This window comes from Mobula birostris, chromosome 13 (genome assembly GCF_030028105.1).
Source record: "Mobula birostris isolate sMobBir1 chromosome 13, sMobBir1.hap1, whole genome shotgun sequence".
NCBI lineage: Eukaryota > Metazoa > Chordata > Chondrichthyes > Myliobatiformes > Myliobatidae > Mobula > Mobula birostris.
This window is the reverse complement of record NC_092382.1, coordinates 25,528,438-25,549,741: the sequence shown is the minus strand read 5'-3', so window position 1 is coordinate 25,549,741 and position 21,304 is coordinate 25,528,438. Positions and strand designations below refer to the sequence as shown.

General features: G+C 46.1%; 2 protein-coding genes across 4 annotated transcripts in view; one reads left to right on the top strand and one right to left on the bottom strand.

The window, feature by feature from the left end:
* LOC140208578 (NACHT, LRR and PYD domains-containing protein 3-like) overlaps positions 1-20,122 on the top strand; it is a 55,539-nt gene extending 35,417 nt beyond the window's left edge. Inside the window, exons 8-14 of the mRNA XM_072277336.1 lie at positions 1,180-2,917; positions 4,064-4,150; positions 4,304-4,474; positions 4,630-4,800; positions 4,958-5,128; positions 19,180-19,347; positions 19,512-20,122. Coding sequence (XP_072133437.1) covers positions 1,180-2,917; positions 4,064-4,150; positions 4,304-4,474; positions 4,630-4,800; positions 4,958-5,128; positions 19,180-19,347; positions 19,512-19,599 — 2,594 coding nt within the window. The 3' untranslated portion in view covers positions 19,600-20,122. The remainder of the gene's footprint in view (positions 1-1,179; positions 2,918-4,063; positions 4,151-4,303; positions 4,475-4,629; positions 4,801-4,957; positions 5,129-19,179; positions 19,348-19,511) is intronic.
* The window catches only part of LOC140208601 (uncharacterized), a 397,399-nt gene that overhangs the window by 154,843 nt on the left and 221,252 nt on the right, over positions 1-21,304 (bottom strand). The window lies entirely within an intron of this gene.

The window sequence follows — 21,304 nt, the reverse complement described above, 5'->3', positions numbered from 1 at the left end:
ATTTGTAGTGGTTGTAGGCAGATGAAAATATTGATGTTTGATATAGAAACGCTCACTGTCCACGATGCTTGCCAAGATCTTTACAATGGCTCCCCCTGGCGTACAGGAGCTGACTGACATGCAGTAGTGTTTTATATATATATATATATAATTAAACATCAGAGAGGAGCGTATTGCGGGAGATGTGATTCCCAGACCTAGTCCTTGGACAGAATGCCCACTACACTTCTTTCTCAGTTCATATGTCACATTAGCACTGGGGATTAAACTTTTCTTCCACAAGAATATGATATTTGTGGCAGTATTGGGAGGGTGCCGTTTATGGGACAGTCGGAAATCAGTAAAATATCAAGGAAATATTCACCTTCACAGCACAGTTAATTTGGAATCTGAGGACCTGCTGTTTATGTAGGCCAGGCCTCTCTGTTCTTTATCTGAGTTTTTTTTTGTCCTACATCAGGTCCGCAATAGCAATTATTTCCTTCTCCTTTACGCTTATCCATCTTGAATCTTGAATCTGTTGAGTATTTACAACACACACTCTTTAAGAGACACGAGACTGCAGATCTGTCGTCTCATACCATTTCCTTCAGGGACTCAGTGAGCTGAGCAGCATCTCTGATTCTGGAAGGGGAAAACTGCGTTTTGTGTCAAAATGCTGACTGTCTCAATTTTCTGAACAAGACATTGACATTTTCTCCACCAACCACCGACCCACAGTACACGTGCTGATCAACAACTATACTTTGTATTTTGAATCAGTGAGGGGGTGGGGAGCTGTGATTCCCCGACCTGCTCCTTTGAGAGAATGCCCACTACCATTTCCTCCATCTCCATATGCCACATCAACACTGAGCTTTCAATGTTCGTGTACAGGAACAATGGCAGCTGTGACAGTAGTGAGAGGGTGTCCAGTGCGGGACAGTCCGGGGTTAGTATACAACCAGGGAAATACTCACCTTCACAGCAAAATTAATGTGGAAATGTGATGATCGGTGTTTATCTAGACCAGGACCCTGTGTCCAGTCAGGGGTCTGTTAACCCAATTTACTTTACTGTACGAACATCCATCGAAGAATTCAATTAATGCAATAGCTTTGAGCTAACCCTTGTGTGCTTAAATACTGAGTTCTGAGTTGAGGCATCTGACAGTTTGTCCACTCTCTGTTCCCATGGAAGATGTTCAGCAGAAACACAAGGAGACTCTGCGGGCACAAACTGAAACACTGAGAGTGAACACGATCCTGATGAGGGAGAAGGTGAAGGTTTTCCAGCTGGTTGATCGATACGCTGAGCTCACGGTCATTTCTACTGTTCGAGATCGGAGACTGGTGGAACATGAGCTGCTGGCAAGAGGCAGAGACCACGAGGAGTGGAGAGAGAAACATCTCCGCAGAGAGCTGGAAAAAATCAGGACTGATCAGTTATTCCAGAGCAGCTTTTCCCGGAGTAAATCCAAATCTGGGAGTTCGGCGGCAGTGGCCGGAGTCCCGGGGATCGGGAAAACAACAATGGTACAAAAGATTGTTTATGACTGGGCCACGGGGAAAATATACCAACAGTTCCAGTTTGTCTTCAGTTTCAAATTCCGAGAGCTAAACACTATCAATTGCATAATAAACCTCTCGAACCTGGTGCTGTTTTTCTATCCATACCTGAGGAATGTTCTGGAAACATTGTGGAATAATCCAGAGAGGTTGCTGTTTATATTCGATGGTTTGGATGAATTCAAGGACAAAATTGATTTTGCTGACAGTTGGAGAGACACAGAACCTCAGCACCAGTGCCTAGACCCTGAATTCCGTTGCAAAGTGTCTGACATTGTGTACAGTTTAATCCAGCACAAGCTGCTCCCAGGGTGTTCAGTGCTGGTGACCACCCGTCCCACTGCGTTACATTTATTGGAAAAGGCGAAGATCGGTATCTGGGCTGAAATCCTGGGATTTCTTGGAGAGGAACGAAAGGAATATTTCATCAGGTATTTTGAAGATCGGACGGTGGCAGCAGCTGTTTTCAAACACGTGAAGGAGAACGAGATCCTGTACACCATGAGCTACAACCCCTCCTACTGCTGGATCCTCGCTCTGGCACTGGGCCCCTTCTTCACACAAAGAGTCAGGGACCCGCAGCGAGTTCCCAAGACCATCACCCAACTGTATTCCTACTATATTTACAACATCCTGAAAAACCACGGCCGTGAGATTGAGAACCCCCGTGATGTGTTACTCAGGGTTGGTCAGATGGCCTTCAGAGGAGTGTCCGATAAGAAGATTGTGTTTACAGATGGAGATTTGATCAACTACAATCTGCAGCCTTCCCAGTTCCTGTCTGGGTTCCTGATGGAGCTTTTGGAGAGAGAGGATTCTGGCCGGTGTGTGGTGTACACATTCCCACACCTCACCATCCAAGAGTTTGCAGCTGCAGTCGCACAATTCCTGACTCTAAATCCCGGGGATATCCTGAAACTCCTCCCTGAAGCCCACAGCACGACAGATGGGCGATTTGAGGTATTTCTCCGTTTTGTTGCTGGTCTCTCCAACCCAATGACAGCTCGGGGCCTGGAGGAGTTTCTGGGTCCATTTCCTCATGAAACAACCTGCCAGGTGATTGACTGGGTGAAGGAGGAGGTTAAACGCCAGAGTGGAAACACGAAGAGTGAAGCTGGTAAAAGGAGCCTCCTGAACACATTGCACTACCTGTTTGAGTCTCAGAATCGTGGACTGGCTCAGGCCGCACTGGGATCTGTGAAAACACTTTCCTTCAGTGGAATGACGCTGACCCCGATTGACTGCGCGGTCCTGTCTCATGTCATCGGACTCTGTGATACAATAAAACACCTCGACTTGCAGAGCTGCCACATTCAGAGTGAAGGAATCCAGCGGCTGGGACCCGGGCTGCACAAGTGCCAGGAGTTGGGGTAACTCTATTAATCTCTCACTCTGAACTGTGAAACTGTCCCATTGCGTTGTTTCAATGTAAATGAATTTGGGTAAAACTGTAGTAAATCAGATTGTGTAGAATTCTGACAAGTGACCAGGGAATCGATCAGTCATTCCCCAGAGATGGGGTGGCTCTGTGATTAATTGTGAATGGATGTTGGAGGCTTCATCAAATCAGTGAACAACGGCCATTGGTTTAATGGTAGTAAATCACAGGAATGGCTGTGTTTCTCACTGCTTGTGACACGTCCATTCACAATGTTCCTGATCACTGTTACTGACACCCAGACCGACACTGACTGCAGCAGTTGGGTCAAAGCTTCACACCCTCTTCCCAGTGAGGGACAAGAGACCGCCAACGGACTGTCCCAGTGAGAGGGAGAGAATTACCATTGTGAGATTGTCCTCCCCTCCCCTTCCTCATGTGTGACTATCACCATCAGTCCAACTGTGTGACTGCGCTCACTATCAGATACCCAGACCCCATGGGTGCATATCCTTTCCCGATTGTGGGAGTAAATTCAGACACACCCCATCCGTTCAGCCTATCGCTGCATCCCGTCGTCTCGTGGGATAGCCTCCTCTGTGACCTCCCCAACCCCTTCCTCCCGTGGGGATCGCTCTTCCCTACACTCCTTCTTCCTGTGCTAACTCTGATTCGCATTCCCCTTCCTCCTATGGGGATCGCTCTTTCCTGCCCCTTCCGACTTTCATCTCAATCCCCTAACCTCCTGGTGGAGCTCTGTTACCGACCTCCCATCTCCTATACGTTCTGTGGAAATATCCCATCGACATTTTCAAATTCGCAAATCATCCTCACTGTGGGACTTTCGTCTACCCTTCAACCTTGCCCCTCCCAACATTCTCATGTCAGTAACACTTTTTTTGAACATCAGGGAATGAGACAGAATATGTGGAGTTTGCGGGGTCACACCGACAGACTAAATTACTGACATTCGGTGAATAGCCTGGAGCTGGGCAGTGAGGGACATTGACAGTGATGGGAACTCTGATCAGTGATTTACTGAAGGGTTTAATGTTTCCTGAAATATCCGAGTGAGAGAAATTCCCTCAGACCCACAGTTTGAATCACTTTGTTCATCAATTTGTCTGTTTGTCTTTAGACTTGGGGCGAATAAACTGGGAAATTCAGGAGTGAAACTGGTGTCTGCGGCTCTGAGGAACCCGGAGTGTAAAATACGGAAACTGGGGTAAATACCAAACGGTGAGAGACTGTGTTTACAGTCACTGGGAATCTGACACTGAACATTAATGTGATCAGTAATTGTGTTACTGATAAACACGGGATTTGTACTGTCTCCTATCTCTCTGTGTCCCTCACCCTCACTCTCTCTTATCTCCAGGTTGAGGGGTGTCAGAATCTCAGATTCTGCTGTCGACGATCTTGTCTCCTCTCTCAGTGCAAACACATCACTGACGGAGCTAATCCTGAGTTTTAATCAAATGGGAGATTCAGGAGTGAAAATGTTGTCTGTTGCTCTGAGGAACCCGGGGTGTAAAATACAGACACTGGGGTAAGTACCAGACTGTGGGAGATTGTGTTTACAGTCACTGGGTGTCTGACACTGAACATTAATGTGATCAGTAATTGTGTTACTGATAAATACTGGAGATTTGTACCGTCTCCTGTCTGTCTGTGTCCTTCACCCTCACTCTCTCCCATCTCCAGGCTGGAGAGTGTCAGTCTCAGAGAATCTGGTGTCGAGGATCTCGCCTCTGCTCTCAGTGCAAACCCATCACTGACGGAGCTGAACCTGAGCAAAAATAACCTGGAAGATTCAGGAGTGAAACTGGTGTCTGCGGCTCTGAGGAACCCAGAGTGTAAAATACAGAAACTGAGGTAAGTACCAGACTGTGGGAGATTGTGTTTACAGTCACTGGGTGCCTGACACTGAACATTAATGTGATCAGTAATTGTGTTACTGATAAACACTGGGGATTTGTACCGTCTCCTGTCTCTCTCTCTGTCCTTCGCCCTCACTCTTCCTCATCTCCAGGCTGGGCAATGTCGGTCTCACAGGTTCTGGTGCCGAGGATCTCGCCTCCGCTCTGACTACAAATCAATCACTGACGGTGCTGTACCTGAATGATAATAAACTGGGAGATTCAGGAGTGGAACTGCTGTCTGCAGCTCTGAGAAACCCGGAGTGTACAATACGGGAACTTGTGTAAGTACCAGACAGTGAAAGATTGTGTTTACAGTCACTGGATGTCTGACACTGAACTTTAACAAGACGATAAGTAAGGGGAGCAATATTTGAACATTTGGCCCATTGAGTGTGCTCCGCCACTCATTTATGGCTGATACTTTTTTCTCTTCCACAACCCCATTTCCTGGCCTAACCTGCTGTAACTTTTGATGTCATGGCCATTCACGAACCTGTCAATCACTGCCTTAAATACACCAAAGGAGCTGACCTCCACAGCTGCACGTGGCTACAGATTTCACAAATTCACCACTCTCTGATAAAGAAAGGAATCCGCATCCCTATTTTGAATGGACGCTCCTCCATCGTGAGGCCGTGCCTCTTATGCTAGACTGTCCCAGCACGGAGGCATCTTTTCATTTCTACTCTGTCTCGTCCTTTCAACTTTGAAACGTTTCAATGAGATCTCACCTCAGCTTTCTAAATTCCAACCAGTACGGACCAACAGCCATCAAACGTTCTTCGTATGATAACCCTGTCATTCCTGGAATCATCCTTGTGGACCTCCTCTCGACCCTTTCCAATGCCAGCAAATCTCTTCTAAGATGGAGTGCCTGTATTGGGCAGTAGGTTTTCTATGTTTCTATGAGGAGCCCAAAACTGTACACAGTAATCAAGGAGAGGGCCTTATAAAGTCTCAGCATTACATTCTGGACATCTTGAGGTGAACGCTAATGTTGCATTTGCCTTCCTCGCTACCGTCTCAAACTGCAAGTCACTCGTCAGACCACACACATCAAAGTTGCTGGTGAACGCAGCAGGCCAGGCAGCATCTCTAGGAAGAGGTACAGTCGACGTTTCGGCCCGAGACCCTTCGTCAGGACTAACTGAAGGAAGAGCTAGTAAGACATTTGAAAGTGGGAGGGGGAGGGGGAGATTCTAAATGATAGGAGAAGACAGGAGGGGGAGGGATGGAGCCAAGAGCTGGACAGGTGATTGACAAAAGAGATATGAGAAGATCATGGGACAGGAGGCCTCGGGGAAGGAAAAGGGGGAAGGGGGGAAAGCCCAGAGGATGTGCAGGGGTTATAGTGAGAGGGACAGAGGGAGAAAAAATAGACAGAGTAAAAGAATGTGTGTACACAATTAAATAATGAATGGAGTACGAGGGGGAGGTGGGGCATTAGCGGAAGTTTGAGAAGTCAATGTTCATGCCATCAGGTTGGAAGCTACCCAGACGGAATAAAAGGTGTTGTTCCTCCAACCTGAGTGTGGCTTCATCTTTACAGTAGAGGAGGCCGTGGATAGACATATCAGAATAGGAATGGGACGTGGAATTAAAAGGTGTGGCCACCGGGAGATCCTGCTTTCTCTGGCGGGCAGAGGATGTCCCCCTCTCACTTTCAAATCTCTTACTAGCTCTTCCTTCAGTCAGTCCTGACGAAGAGTCTCGGCCTGAAACGTCGACTTTACCTCTTCCTAGAGATGCTGCCTGACCTGCTGCGTTCACCAGCAACTTTGATGTGTGTGGCTTGAATTTCCAGCATCTGCAGAATTCCTCGTAGTCACCCTTCAGGATGTTCTGCACGTGGACTCCTTAGTCTCTTTGCCTCTCGGATTTTTGGATTTTCTCCTCGTTCAGAAAATAGTCCACACTTTTATTTCTACTACCAAAGTGCATGGCTATCCATTTTCCAACATTATATTTCATTTGCCACTTTCTTGCCCAGTTTCTTAATCTGTCTACGACCTTTCTTATCCTACCCACCTGCCCCTCCACCAATCTTTGTATCATCTGAAAATTTGGCAAAAACCATCTATTTCATTGTCTAAATCATTTATATACAGCATAAAATGAAGTGGTCCCAACATGGAACCCTGCGGAGCAGTAGTTACTGGCAGCCAACCAGACAAGGATCACTTTATTCCCACTCACTGTCTTCTTCCAATCAGCCAATGTTTTAACCATCTGCGTAACTTCTTTGTAATACCAAGGGATCCTAGCTTGGTAAGCATCCTCATATCTGGCACCTTGTCAAAGTCCTTCTAAAAGTCCAAACATACAACATCCACTGCAACCCCTTTATCTATCCTACGTGTAACATCCTCAAAGAATTCCAACAGGTTTGTCAGGCAGCATTTTCCCTTCATGAAACCATGCTGACTTTGTCCTATTTTGTCCTTTGTCAGCATGTACTCCACCATCTCATCCTTAACAATCGACAATAACATCTTCCCAAACATTGAGGTCAGGCTAACTGATCTATAATTTCCTCTCTGCTGCCTTCCTCCTTTCTTAAAAAGTGGAGTGAAATTTGCAATTTTTCAGTCCTCTGACAGCATGCCAGAGTCTAATGATTCTTCAAAGATTATTTCTAATAGCGCCACAATCTCTAACGCTACCTTTTTCAGAACCCTAGGGTGCAGTTCATCTCGTCCGGGTGATATGTACCTTTATGTCTTTCAGCTTTTTGAGCAACTTCTCCCTTGTAATAGTAAATTCACCAATTTCCCTTTCTTAACACACCACAACACCTGGAACACTACTGTGAAGACTGATGTAAAATATTTATTTAATCTCCTTGTCCTACCTTTTTATTTCTCCTGTCTCATTTTCTAACAGTCCTATATCCACTCTCATCTCACCTAATTTATACACATTTGAATATGTTTCTACTATTCACGTTGATACTATTGCTAGGTCGCTTTCATATTTCTTCTGTTCCCTTCTAATGATTCTTTTTATTTGTCTCTGTAGATTTTAAAACTTCCCAATCCTCCATATTTCCAGGTTTTAAAACTTCCATTATTCAATATTCCCATTATTTTATTGCTGTGTTGTATGCCCTCACTTTTGTTTCTACATTAGCTTTGACTTCCTTTGTCAGCCACGCTGGTACTATTTTGCCAAGTGAAGCATTTCTTCACTTTTGGAATACACATGTCCTACGCCTTTCTCGTATTTCAGATAAATGCACGCCATAGCTGCTCTGCGGACATCCCTGCCAACAACTCCTTCCAATTTACGTTGGCCAACTCTCTCTCATACCACTGAAGTTCCCCTTACTTCTCTGAAATGTTGCTATGTCAGACATTGCTTTCTCCCTCTCAAATTTCAGGTTGTACTCAATCATATTGTGATCACTGATTCCTAAGGGTTCTTTTACCTTAAGCTCCCTAATCGCCTCCAGTTCATTACATAACACCCAATCCAGTACAGCTGCTCCCCTCGTAGGCTCAACGACAAACTGCTCTATAAAGCAATCTGTGGCATTCAACAAACTCAATCTCTTGAGATCCGTTACCAACCAGATTTTCCCAATCGACCTGCATGTTTAAATATCCCATGACTATCATAATATTGCCCTTTTGACTCCCGTTTCTCATACCTGTTGTAATCTGTGGTCCACCTCCCAGCCACTGTTGGGAGACCTGTATACAACTGCCTTTAAGGTCCTTTTTAACCTTGCAGTTTCTTAACTCAACCCACAAGGATTCAATATCTTCTGATCCTATGTTGCATCTTTCTACTGATTTGATGCCATTATTTACTAGTAGAGGCACGCCTCCCCTCTGACTACCTTGCTATTTCTCCGCTACAACGTGTAACCTTGGACATTCAGCACCCAACTGCAACAGTCCTTCAGCCATAATTCAGTGAAGGCCACAACATAGACATAGAATAGTACAGCACTGTACAGGCCCTCCGGCCCACAATGTTGTGCCGACCCTCAAACCCTGCCTCCCAGATAACCCCCCACCTTAAATTCCTCCATATACCTGTCTAGTAGTCTCTCAAACTTCACTAGTGTATCTGCCTCCACCACTGACTCAGGCAGTGCATTCCACGCACCAATTACTCTCTGAGTAAACAACCTTCCTCTAATATCCCCCTTGAAAATCCCACCCCTTAGCTTAAATCCATGTCCTCTTGTACCGAGCAGTTGTGCCTTGGGGAAGTGGCCCTGGATGTCCACTCTATCAATTCCTCTTAATATCTTGTATACGTCTATGATGTCTCCTCTTATCCTTCTTGTCTCCAAAGAGTAAAGCCCTAGCTCCCTTAATCTCTGATCATAATTCATACTCTCTAAACCAGGCATCATCCTAGTAAGTCTCCTCTGTACCCTTTTCAATGCTTTCACATCCTTCCGCAGTGAGGTGAACAGTACTGAACACAGTATTCCAAATATGGCCTAACCAGAGTTTTATAGAGCTGCATCTTTACCCCGCGACACTTAAACTCTATGCCTCGACTTATGAAAGCCAACACCCCATAAGGTTTCTTAACTACCCTATCTACCTATGAAGAAATTTTCAGGGATCTGTAGACATGTACCCCCAGATCCCTCTGCTCTTCCAGACAGCCAAGTATCCTGCCATTTACTTTGTACTCTGCCTTGGAGTTTCTACTTCCAAAGTGTACCACCTCACACCTCTCCGGGTTGTTCTCCATCTGCCACTTCTCAGCCCACTTCTGGATCCTATCAATGTCCCTATGTAATCTTCGACAATCCTCTACACTAACTACAATACCACCAACCTTTGTGTCGTCTGCAAACTTTCCAACCCACGCTTCTACCCCCACATCCAGGTCGTTAATAAAAATCATGAGAAGTAGAGGTCCCAGAACTGATCGTTGTGCGACACCACTAGTCACAACTCTACAATCAGTCTGTACTCCCTCCACCACCACAAACCTCTGCCTTCTGCAGGCAAGCCAATTCTGAATCCACCTGGCCAAACTTCCCTGGATCCCATGCCTTCAGACTTTCTGAATAAGCCTACTGTGTGGAACCTTGTCAAATGCCTTACTAAAATCCATGTAGATCACATCCACTGCACTACCCTCATCTATATGCCTGGTCACCTCCTCAAAGAACTCTATCAGGCTTGTTAGACACGATCTGCCCTTCACAAAGCCATGCTGACTGTCCCTGATCAGACCATGATTCTCTAAATGCCCATAGATCCTATCTCTAAGAATCTTTTCCAACAGCTTTCCCACCACAGATGTAAGGCTCACTGGCCTATAATTACCCGGGCTATCGCAACTACCTTTTTTGAACAAGGGGAAAACATTCGCCTCCCTCCAATCCTCTGGTACCATTCCCATGGACAACGAGGACATAAAGATCCTAGCCAGAGGCTCAGCAATCTCTTCTCTCGCCTCGTGGAGCAGCCGGCGGAATATTCCGTCAGGCCCCGGGGACTTATCTGTCCTAATGTATTTTAACAACTCCAACACCTCCTCTCCCTTAATATCAGCATGCTCCAGAACATCAACCTCACTCATATTGTCCTCACCATCATCAAGTTCCCTCTCATTGGTGAATACCGAAGAGAAGAATTCATTGAGGACCTCGCTCACTTCCACAGCCTCCAGGCACATCTTCCCACCTTTATCTCTAATCGGTCCTACCTTCACTCCTGTCATCCTTTTTTTCTTCACATAATTGAAGAATGCCTTGGGGTTTTTCTTTACCCTACTCGCCAAGGCCTTTTCATGCCCCCTTCTTGCTCTTCTCAGCCCCTTATTAAGCTCCTTTCTTGCTGTCCTATATTCTTCAATAGACCCATCTGATCCTTGCCTCCTAAACCTCTTCTTCCACCTGACTAGATTTTCCACCTCATTTGTCGCCCATGGTTCCTTCATCCTACCACTCTTTATCTTCCTCACTGGGACGAATTTATCCCTAACATCCTGCAAGAGATCCCTAAACATCGACCACATGTCCATAGTACATTTCCCTGCAAAAACATCATCCTTATTCACACCAGCAAGTTCTAGCTTTATAGACTCATAATTTGCCCTGCCCCAATTAAAAAAATCCTGTTCTCTCTAATTCCATCCTTTTCCATGCAAATGCTAAAGGCCAGGGAGCGCTGGTCACTGTCCCCCAGATGCTCACCCACTGAGATATCTGTGACCTGACCCGGTTCGTTACCTGATACTAGATCTAGTATCGCTTTCCCCCAGTCGTCCTGTCAACATACTGTGACAGGAATCCGTCTTGGGCACATTTAACAAACTCTGCCCCGTCTAAGCCATGGTAACTAATCAAGTGCCAAAAAATGTTAGGGAAGTTAAAGTCACCCATGATAACAACCCTGTTATTTTTGCAGGTTTCCAAAATCTGCCTCCCAATCTGCTCCTCTGTATCTCTGCTGCTACCAGGGGGCCTATAGAATACTCCTAATAGAGTAACTGCTCCCTTCCTGCTTCTGATTTCCACCATACTGACTCAAAAGAGGATCCTGCTACATTACCCACCTTTTCTGTAGCTGTAATGTTATCCCTGACCAGTAATGCCACCCCTCCTCCCCTTTCCCCCCCACCCCACTCTATCCCTTTGAAAGCACTGAAATCCAGGAAAATTGAGAATCCATTCGTCTCCTGGTGCCAGCCAAGTCTCTGTAATGGCCACTACATCATAATTCCATGTTTGTATCCAAGCTCTCAGTTCATCACCTTCGTTCCTGATGCTTCTTGCATTGAAGTATACGCACTTTAGACCATCTACCTTACTACCTTTACACCATTTATTCTGCTTCTCTCTCCTCACATCCTCTCTATCTCTTAGATCTCGCTTTATTCCATGCACTTCATCCACTGCTCTATCGCTCCGGGTGCCATCCCCTTTGCAAATTACTTTAAAACCTCCCGAACCATGTTAGCAAATCTACCTGCAAGGATAGTGTTCCCTCTGGAGTTCAGGTGCAACCCATCCAATCTGTACAGTTCAGACACATAATTCCCTGAAATTGGCGTCACAGGTAGACAGGTTTGTAAAGAAGTATAGGAGTTGGGATGTTATTCTGAGGTTGTGTAAGATATCGGTGATGCCAAATTTGGAATATTGTGTGCAGTTCTTGTCACCTAACTATGGGAAGGATATCAGTAAGTTTGAAACAGTGCAAAAAAGATTTACTAGAATGTTGCTAGGTCTTCAGGAGTTGAGTTACAGGGAAAAATTGAACAGGTTAGGACTTTAAACCTTGGAACGTACAAGAATGAGGGGAGATTTGATAGAGGTTTACAAAATTATGAGGGGTATAGACAGAATAGATGCGAGCAGGCTCTTTCAACTTAGATTAGGAGAGATAAATATGAGAGAACATGGCTTTAGGGCGAAAGTTGAAAGATTTAGTGGGAACTTCTCCACTCAGAGAATGGGGAGAGTCTGGAACGAGCTGCCATCTTATGTGGTTAATGCGGGATCACTCATATTTTGAGAATAAATTGGATAGGTACATGGATGGGAGAGGTCTGGAGAGTTATGGAGTATGTGTAGGCCAATGGGACGAGTGGAATAAAGTTTCGGCACAGACTAGTAGGGTGGAATGGGCTGTTTTCTGTGCTGTTGTGTTCTACGGTTATATGGAATTTATGGTGCCTTTATGAAGTGGTGAAGGGCATTCATAAGTTTGTATTTTAAAGCAAGATACTGGTACATGATGTTTGCCACTTGATTGTATGTTTGTAAGTAAACCTTAAGACCATAAGACAAAGGAGCAGAAGTCGGCCATTCGGCCTATTGAGTCTGCTCTGCCATTTTATCATGAGCTGATCCATTCTCCCATGTAGTCCCACTCCCCCGGCTTCTCACCATAACCTTTGATGCCCTGGCTACTCAGATACCTATCAATCTCTGCCTTAAATACACCCAATGACATGGCCTCCACTGCTGCCCGTGGCAACAAATTCCACAGATTCACCACCCTTTGGATAAAAAAAAAATCTTCGCATCTCTGTTCTGAATGGGCGCCCGTCAATTCTTAAGTCATGCCCTCTCGTACTAGACTCCCACATCATGGGAAACAACTTTGCCACATCCACTCTGTCCATTCCTTTTAACATTCGAAATGTTTCTATGAGGTCTCCCCTCATTCTTCTAAACTCCAAGGAATACAGTCCAAGAGCGGACAAACGTTCCTCATATGTTAACCCTCTCATTCCCGGAATCATTCTAGTGAATCTTCTCTGTACCTTTTCCAACGTCAGCACATCCTTTCTTAAATAAGGAGACCAAAACTGCCCACAGTACTCCAAGTGAGGTCTCACCAGCACCTTACAGAGACTCAACATCACATCCCTGCCCCTACATTCTATTCCTCTAGAAATGAATGCCAACATTGCATTCACCTTCTTCACCACCGACTCAACCTGGAGGTTAACTTTAAGGGTATCCTGTACGAGGACTCCCAAGTCCCGTTGCATCTCAGAACTTTGAATTCTCTCCCCATTTAAATAATAGTCTGCCCGTTTATTTCTTCCATACACTTTCCAAAATTGTATTTCATTTGCCACTTCTTCGCCCATTCTTCCAATCTATCCAAGTCTCTCTGCAGACTCTCCATTTCCTCAGCACTACCGGCCCCTCCACCTATCTTCGTATCATCAGCAAACTTAGCCACAAAGCCATCTATTCCATAATCCAAATCGTTGATGTACAATGTAAAAAGAAGCGGCCCAACACGGACCCCTGTGGAACACCACTGGTAACCGGCAGCCAACCAGAATAGGATCCCTTTATTCCCACTCTCTGTTTCCTGCCAATCTGCCAACGCTCTATCCATGTGCGTAACTTTCCAGTAATTCCATGGGCTCTCATCTTGTTAAATACCCTCATGTGTGGCACCTTATGAAAGACCTTCTGAAAATCGAAATAGAAAACATCCACTGCATCTCCCTTGTCTAGCCTACTTGTAATGTCCTCAAAAAATTGCAATAGGTTTGTCAGGCAGGATTTTCCTTTAAGGAAACCATGCTGAGTTCTGCCTATCTTGTCATATGCCTCCAGGAACTCTGTAACCTCATCGTTGACAATCGACTCCAACAACTTCCCAACCACGGACGTCAAGCTAACAGGTCTATAATTTCCTTTTTGCTTCCTTGCCCCCTTCTTAAATAGCGGAGTGACATTTGCAATCTTCCAGTCTTCCGGAACCATGCCAGAATCTATCGACCTTTGAAAGGTCATCGCTAATGCCTCCGTTTTCTCCACAGCTACTTCCTTCAGAACACAAGGGTGCATTCCATCTGGTCCGGGAGATTTATCTAACTTTAGACTATTCAGCTTCCTGAGTACTTTCTCTGTTGTAATTGTGACTGCGCACACTTCTCTTCCCTGCCACCACCGAGTGTCCGGTACACTGCTGATGTCTTCCTCAGTGAAGACTGATGCAAAATACTCTTTCAGTTCCTCTGCCATCTCCTTATCTCCCATTAAAGTTTCTTCAGCATCATTTTCTATTGGTCCTATATCTACTCTCACCTGTCTTTTACTGTTTATATACTTGGAAAAGCTTTTAGTATCCTCCTTGATATTATTTGCTAGCTTCCTTTCATAGTTCATATTTTCCCTCTTAATGACCTTCTTAGTTTCCCTTTGTAAGCTTTTAAAAACTTCCCAATCCTCTGTCTTCCCACTAATTTTTGCTTCCTTGTATGCCCTCTCCTTTGCTTTAACTTTGGCTTTGACTTCTCTTGTCAGCCACGGTTGCGTCCTTTTACCATTCAAAAATTTCTTCTTTTTTGGAATATACCTGTCTTGCACCTTCCTCACTTCTCGCATAAACTCCAGCCACTGCTGCTCTGCCGTCTTTCCTGCCAGTGTCCCTTTCCAGTCAACTTTGGCCAGTTCCTCTCTCATGCCACTATAATTTCCTTTACTCCACTGAAATACCGACACATCGGATTTCGGCTTCTCTTTGTCTAATTTCACAGTGAACTCAGCCATGCTATGATCACTGCCTCCTAAGGGTTCCTTCACCTCAATCTCTCTAATCACCTCCGGTTCATTACACAATACCCAATCCAGTACAGCCGATCCCCTAGTGGGCTCAACAACAAGCTGTTCTAAAAAGCCATCTTGCAGACATTCTACAAATTCTCTCTCTTGCGATCCAGTGCCGACCTGATTTTCCCAATCCACTCGCATGTTAAAATCCCCCACAATTATCATAACACTGCCCTTCTGACAAGCCTTTTGAATTTCCTGTTGTAATTTGTAGTCCACATCACTGCAGCTGTTTGGAGGCCTGTATATAACTGCCGTCAGGGTCCTTTTACCCCTGCGATTTCTTAGCTCAACCCATAAATATTCTGCACCTTCTGATCCTATGTCACCTCTTTCTAATGATTTAATATCAGTTCCTACCAATTAAGCCACGCCTCCCCCTCTGCTTTCCCTCCTATCCACCGTGTAATCTTCGACGTTCGGCTCCCAGAGATATGCATCCTTTAGCCACGTCTCAGTGATGGCCACAGTATCATACCTGCCATTCTGTAGCTGTACGAGAAGATCATCCACCTTATTCTTTATGCTGCGTGCACTTAAGTATAACACCTTCAGACCAGTATTTGGTACCTTTTGCTTTGATTTCACTTAAACTTTATTGCACTGCAACTCATCCGAATGGCTACAAATTTGCCCCATCACTTGCCTGTCTTTCCTGACATCTTTACTGCTCACTATCTTAGATTTATTTCTGTTTTCCCCTTCCTCTGCTCTATCATTCCAGTTCCCATCCCACTGCTAAATTAGTTTAACCGGTAAAATATTAAATAAAATCCTTAGAAATAAGTGGCATAGGGTTGGAAGCTGTAGAATCTGTGGGTAGGATTAAGGGACAGCAAATGTAAAAAGAATCCCTGATGGGAATTGTATAAAGACATCCGTTAGTCTTACGAGACCATGGATCTGCGCCTGGAAAGTCTTCACTCTTCAGGGTGCAGGCCTGGGCAAGGTTGTATGGAAGACCAACAGTTGCCCATGCTGCAAGTCTCCTCTCTCCACGACACTGATGTTGTCCAAGGGAAGGGCATTAGGACCCATACAGCTTGGCACTAGTGTCGTCGCAGAGTACTGTGTGATTAAGTGCCTTGCTCAAAGACACAACACGCTGCCTGAGCTGGGGCTCGAAATCAAGACTTTCAGATCGTTAGTCGAATGCTTTAACCATCTGGCCACGTGCCCACACAATTGTATAGAGACCTCCAAACAGCAGTAAGTATGTGTTCCACAAATTACAATGCGAGATAGAAATTGCGTGCCAAAAGGGCAATGTTACAATAGTCATGGGGAATTATCATGCTGGTGATTAGGAAAGTTAAGATGGTGTTGGTCTGAAAAGGAGGAATTCCCAGAATGCCTACAAGATTTTTTTTTAGAGCAGCTTGTGGTTGGGGAACAGCTATTCTGGATTGGGTGTTGTAATGAACCGGAATTAATCAAGTCAATTAAGTTCAAAGAGCCCTTAGGGGCAAGTGATCATAATATGATCAAACTCATTCTGACATTAGAGAAGGAGAAGGTCAAGTCAGATGTGGAATAAAGAGAATTGGAGAGGCATGAGACAAAAATATTGGTCAAATTGATTTGAAAAGAACATGGGCAGGGATGAAAACAGAGCAGCAATGGCTGGAATTTCTGGAAACAATTCAGAAGGCAGAGGATGAACACATCACAAAGAGGAAGTAGTACTCTAAAGTTAAGGGGACAAAGCTATGGCTGATAAGAGAAACCAAAGACAACAAAAAACCAAAGAGAGGGCATAGAGCAAAAATTGCTAGGAAGTCAGAGGATTGGGAAGCTTTTACAAACCAACAGAATGCAACTAAAGTAATTAAGAAGGAAAAGATTGAGTACATTGGTGAGCTAGCCAGTAATATTCAAGAGGATACCAATTTTTTCTTCAAGTACATAGAGTGTAAAAGAGAGGCGGAAGTGGATAGCAAACCTCTCAAAAATGATACTAGAGAGGTAGTAATGGGGTGGGGGTGCCAGGTGATGGCAGATGAAGTGAATAAGTATTGTACATCACTCTTATCTGTCGAAGACACTGGCAGGAATATGGAAGTCCCAGATGTCAGTGTCACAAGGAGGGCGCTAGGAACAAACCCAAATGCAACACACAGACACTGATGTACTAGGAACAAGACTAGGACCAGAGTTAAGCAAGCAAGGGAACTGGAGAAGAAAGGACGCTGGACATGACACAGGCCCGGGGCGAGACAAGGATACAAGGCCTGGGTTAGGACTTGACTAGGATATTGGAACCAGGACATGGAATTATGAACTAGGAGCCTGGGCTTCGACTCAGAGCCAGGGACTGGTCAAGGACCCAGAACCTGGGTCTTGCCTCAGGCTCGAGCCCCAGAACCAGGCAAGGCCATGACATGACTGCAGGACTGGAGGCTGGGGACTTGAGGCTAGAGCTTGGAGACAGGCTTGGGGTCTTGAGGCCTGAGCAAGGTGACAAGTTTGGGGTCTTAAGGCTTGAGCTAGGGTTTTGAATCTTGAGTCTTGTGTATTTGAAGACCAGACGAGGACATGACAGGGCAACGGTACTTCGAGGCAACTCCTGGGCAGTACGCAGGACTCAACCCGACAGAGGTATGGAACAGGAAGGGACAGAACCAACCGCAGGGTAACGGCAATCGGCCTGGCTTACCCGATGGAGGTAAGTGACAGGAAGGGGCAGGAGCACAGAGCCTTGGAATCGGAAGAGACAGGAGCACGGAACATAGAGCCGGGTCCCCTCCTTGGGAACAGGACGTAGTGCCGGGACTCATTACATAGAACGCAGAATATGACAAGACAGTTCCCAACACAAGGTACCGGCAAACGGCCGGATCTACCTAGCGAAGGCGTGGGTATAACGACAGATCCGAACACTAGGTAGCAGCAAACGGCCAGACCTACCTCGTGGAGGCGTGGACACAGAGACAGTTGAAAACAACAACAGACAGTTCCTTATCTTGCTCCAGCGATTGAACTAGACAGAGGTGCAGGCGAGGGATACAGGCGGGGTATCTAGGCTAGGTGAGCAGGCAGAGAGTCAGGCGAAGTATCCAGGCAGAGAGTCAAGGGAGGGGAACAGAACAGGCTAGCAGCCAAGCCCTGGTCTCTGGAGGTATTTATGAGTCTGCCCAAACTAGACTAATGTGCCTCAATTAGAGTGCTCAAGAGAAACGGGGTAAACAGGAAAACCTGAAACAAGGGTCAATGGACCGGACCGTGAACTGGAATGCGGACTTTGCGGACCGGACCATGACAGTCAGTGGTCAGAATGTGTAAAGTTACATTACTCGGGAGAAGGTTCTTGGGAAACAGAGATGGTCTGGAGGTGAATAGGTCACCTGGACCAGATGGTGTTCACCCCAGAGATCTGAAAGAGGTGGCTGAAGAGATGTGGGGGTATTAGCAACGATCTTTCGAGAATCGTTAAGGAAATTATATCCCAAGAAATTTTTCCCTTCACTACTCCCTCTCTCCCAGTTTCTCCTATCACCTACCACTTCTTCCACCCCTTTCACCCCCACACTTCTTCCTCTGATGTCTCATTTTTTTTTCTCTCCTGATGAAGGGGCTCGGCCCGAAACATCAACTATTTACTATTTCCCACGCATTTATCTGCCAAATCAATCTATTTCTACCCTCACTGGCGCTTGGCACAGGCATCAGTCCAGAAATTATCAGCCTGGAGGTCCTGCTTCTCAGTTTTCTACCCAGCTCTGTAAACTCCCATTTCAGGACCTCTTTACTTTTGCTTCCTATGTCATTTGTACTAATATGTAGCAAGACATCTGGCTGCTCTCCCTTTATCTCCAGAATTTTGCGGACGCAATCTGAGACCTCCTTAAACCTGACACCTGCGAGGCAAGAAGCAATCCATGTGTCCTGTCTGTTCCACTCACTAATGAATCCCGTATCACTACCGTTCCCTTCTTTTCTCTCTTTCCCTTCTGCGCCACGGACCCATGCTCAGCGCCTGTAACTGGTCGCCGTGGCATTTCGCCGGGAGGTCAACACCCACGAAAGTATTCAAAGCGCTATACTTATTTTTGAGGGGAATGGCCACAGCTGTGCTCTGCTCTAACTGCCTATTTGCATTTCCATTCCTCTTGACAGTCACCCAGCTACTCGCCTCCTACAACTTCCGGCCGACTACTTCCCTCTAACTCTGATCAATGTGATCAGTAATTGTGTTACTGATAAACACTGGGGATTTGTACCGTCTCCTGTCTCTCTGTGTCCCTCACCCTCACTCTCTCTCATCTCCAGGCTGATTGATGTCGGTCTCACAGATTCTGGTGCCGAGGATCTCATCTCCGCTCTCAGTACAAACCCATCACTGACGGAGCTGGACCTGGGAGCAAACTCGCTCACAGACCGATCTGTCCCCGCTCTCCGCGTCCTCATACTGACCCACCCGAGTCTGAAGAAGATAGAGTAAGTGTTTGTATTAATGTTCAACGTATTAAAATATCAGCAGATCCACGGGTTTTCTGGTGATATTTGTCTGTGAGTGTTGTTGAAACATTAACCCCAGTCCCCTGTTACTAACGCTGTTGTGTAATCTGTTTATTTCATCTATATCTTTCCATATGTTTCAGCCTGGGGGACAATCAGTTCAGTGAGACCGGGAGGAAGGAACTGAGATCTCTGCAGGAACCCAGACCCGGACTGACAGTGATGGTGTGAACATCTGAATGTATGAACATCCCCGCCCGCGGGATGGGGACAATTTGCTCAGTGACTTAATTCCGCCTCTGGTCCTGCGGCACTTCGTGTCCGTGTTCGATTTCTCCCCCAATCCCCAAGTGGGGAATTACACAAGAAAAGCCCGGGTGAGCTGGGGCTCAGTCTGGGAGTCCAGTGTCCCGGGGTGGGATTATCCAGGGAGAGAATCCTTTTGCTGCCTTTGCTGAGGACGGTGCATTCGGCAGTCTGGCCGATGTAACGATGTTAAATTGACAAATACCTCGGCAGTGACCCTGGATCTGCAGCGATCTCGGACACGGCGCTGAAGTGTGATTTTATAATCATCGGTTCCCCGATGCAGAGTGATGGTGAGAAACGGGACTGATTATTCAATCTGTCACTCGTTGTCCCCGGTCAGGTAATTCTGTGTCACTATGAGTGAGACGGGAGCAGCTTATTTATTCCTGCATGTTAGTACTTCACACACTGTTTAATTTACATTTCCCATGATGAAATCAATAAATCGCTGTAAATTACTGTCTTGGTGTCGGACTTGATTCTCATTAAAGGAGAAAGAAGTGTCCTGGGGTTTACGACTGACTCTCGCACCCGGTGAAATGCAATAATGGGTCTGAGCTCCTCACACTGGTACAGCAGCGTCTCAGCTCCAGACTGAGGGATGTCAGTCTGATAGTGTCTGGTCCCCAGGATCTCTTCACTCCCATCCCCATCCTGGCTGACACACCGCTTCCTAACATCCCAGATACGCGCATTCTCCAGACCCCCACATCCCTGCGCTTTCGCAGACAGAAATGACAAAAGAGATTGGAAGCTCATATACTGATAGCGTCAGACACAGACTGAAGGTCACTCCACAGCGTCCTATCACACAATCCCGGGGACAAACACGGGGAGAAGCTTCCTACACACCATCCCAACACACACTCCGGGAGTCCGACCCACAGTGAAGTTCTCTCTGCTCCATCACATCAGTCTCTCCCGTGATCAGACACAGAGGGAATTTTCCTCCATATCTTTCCATCACACACTGAAAGGGTCAGACATTGAGAAACTCTCCCATCGCAGCACCCTACCTCAAATTCCTCGGAGCAGACACAGAAGGAAGCTCCCTCTGCACCGTCCCGTCACACACCCGGATCAGACACAGAGAGAAGCTCCCTTGTAACCATCTCATCACAAACTCCCCGGATTAGACACAGCGTGAAACTCCCTCCACACCGCCCAATCACACACTCACAGGGTTAGACAGAGATAATTCCCTCCAAGCCATCCCAGGATACACCTCAAGGGTCAGGCATTGAGACAATTTCTCCCTGCGTCATCGCATTACAAAATTCCTGCGTCAGACACAGAGTGAGACTCCCTCCACACAGTTGCATCACAAACTCCCAGGGTCAGATACAACATGGAGCTGTTCGGAATGAGTTGGGAGAAATCGTGGAAAATTTGCTATATTATGATCGTGATTTGGAGGTGGTTTGAAATGCCTATTAGATATGTGAGTGAGTGGCTGTTTTAGTGTGGAAGCTTCGTTTGGAGTTTCTCTGCCAGTTTGGACCGGATTTGTTGACGGCTGCTAACTGCGTAGCTCTCAGCTGAGGCCGCTGGCAACTCGCCAGGAAACCGGTTCGCTCCAAAAACCGGAGACAAACGTCGTTGTTTCCCCCCACCCCCCCCCACCACC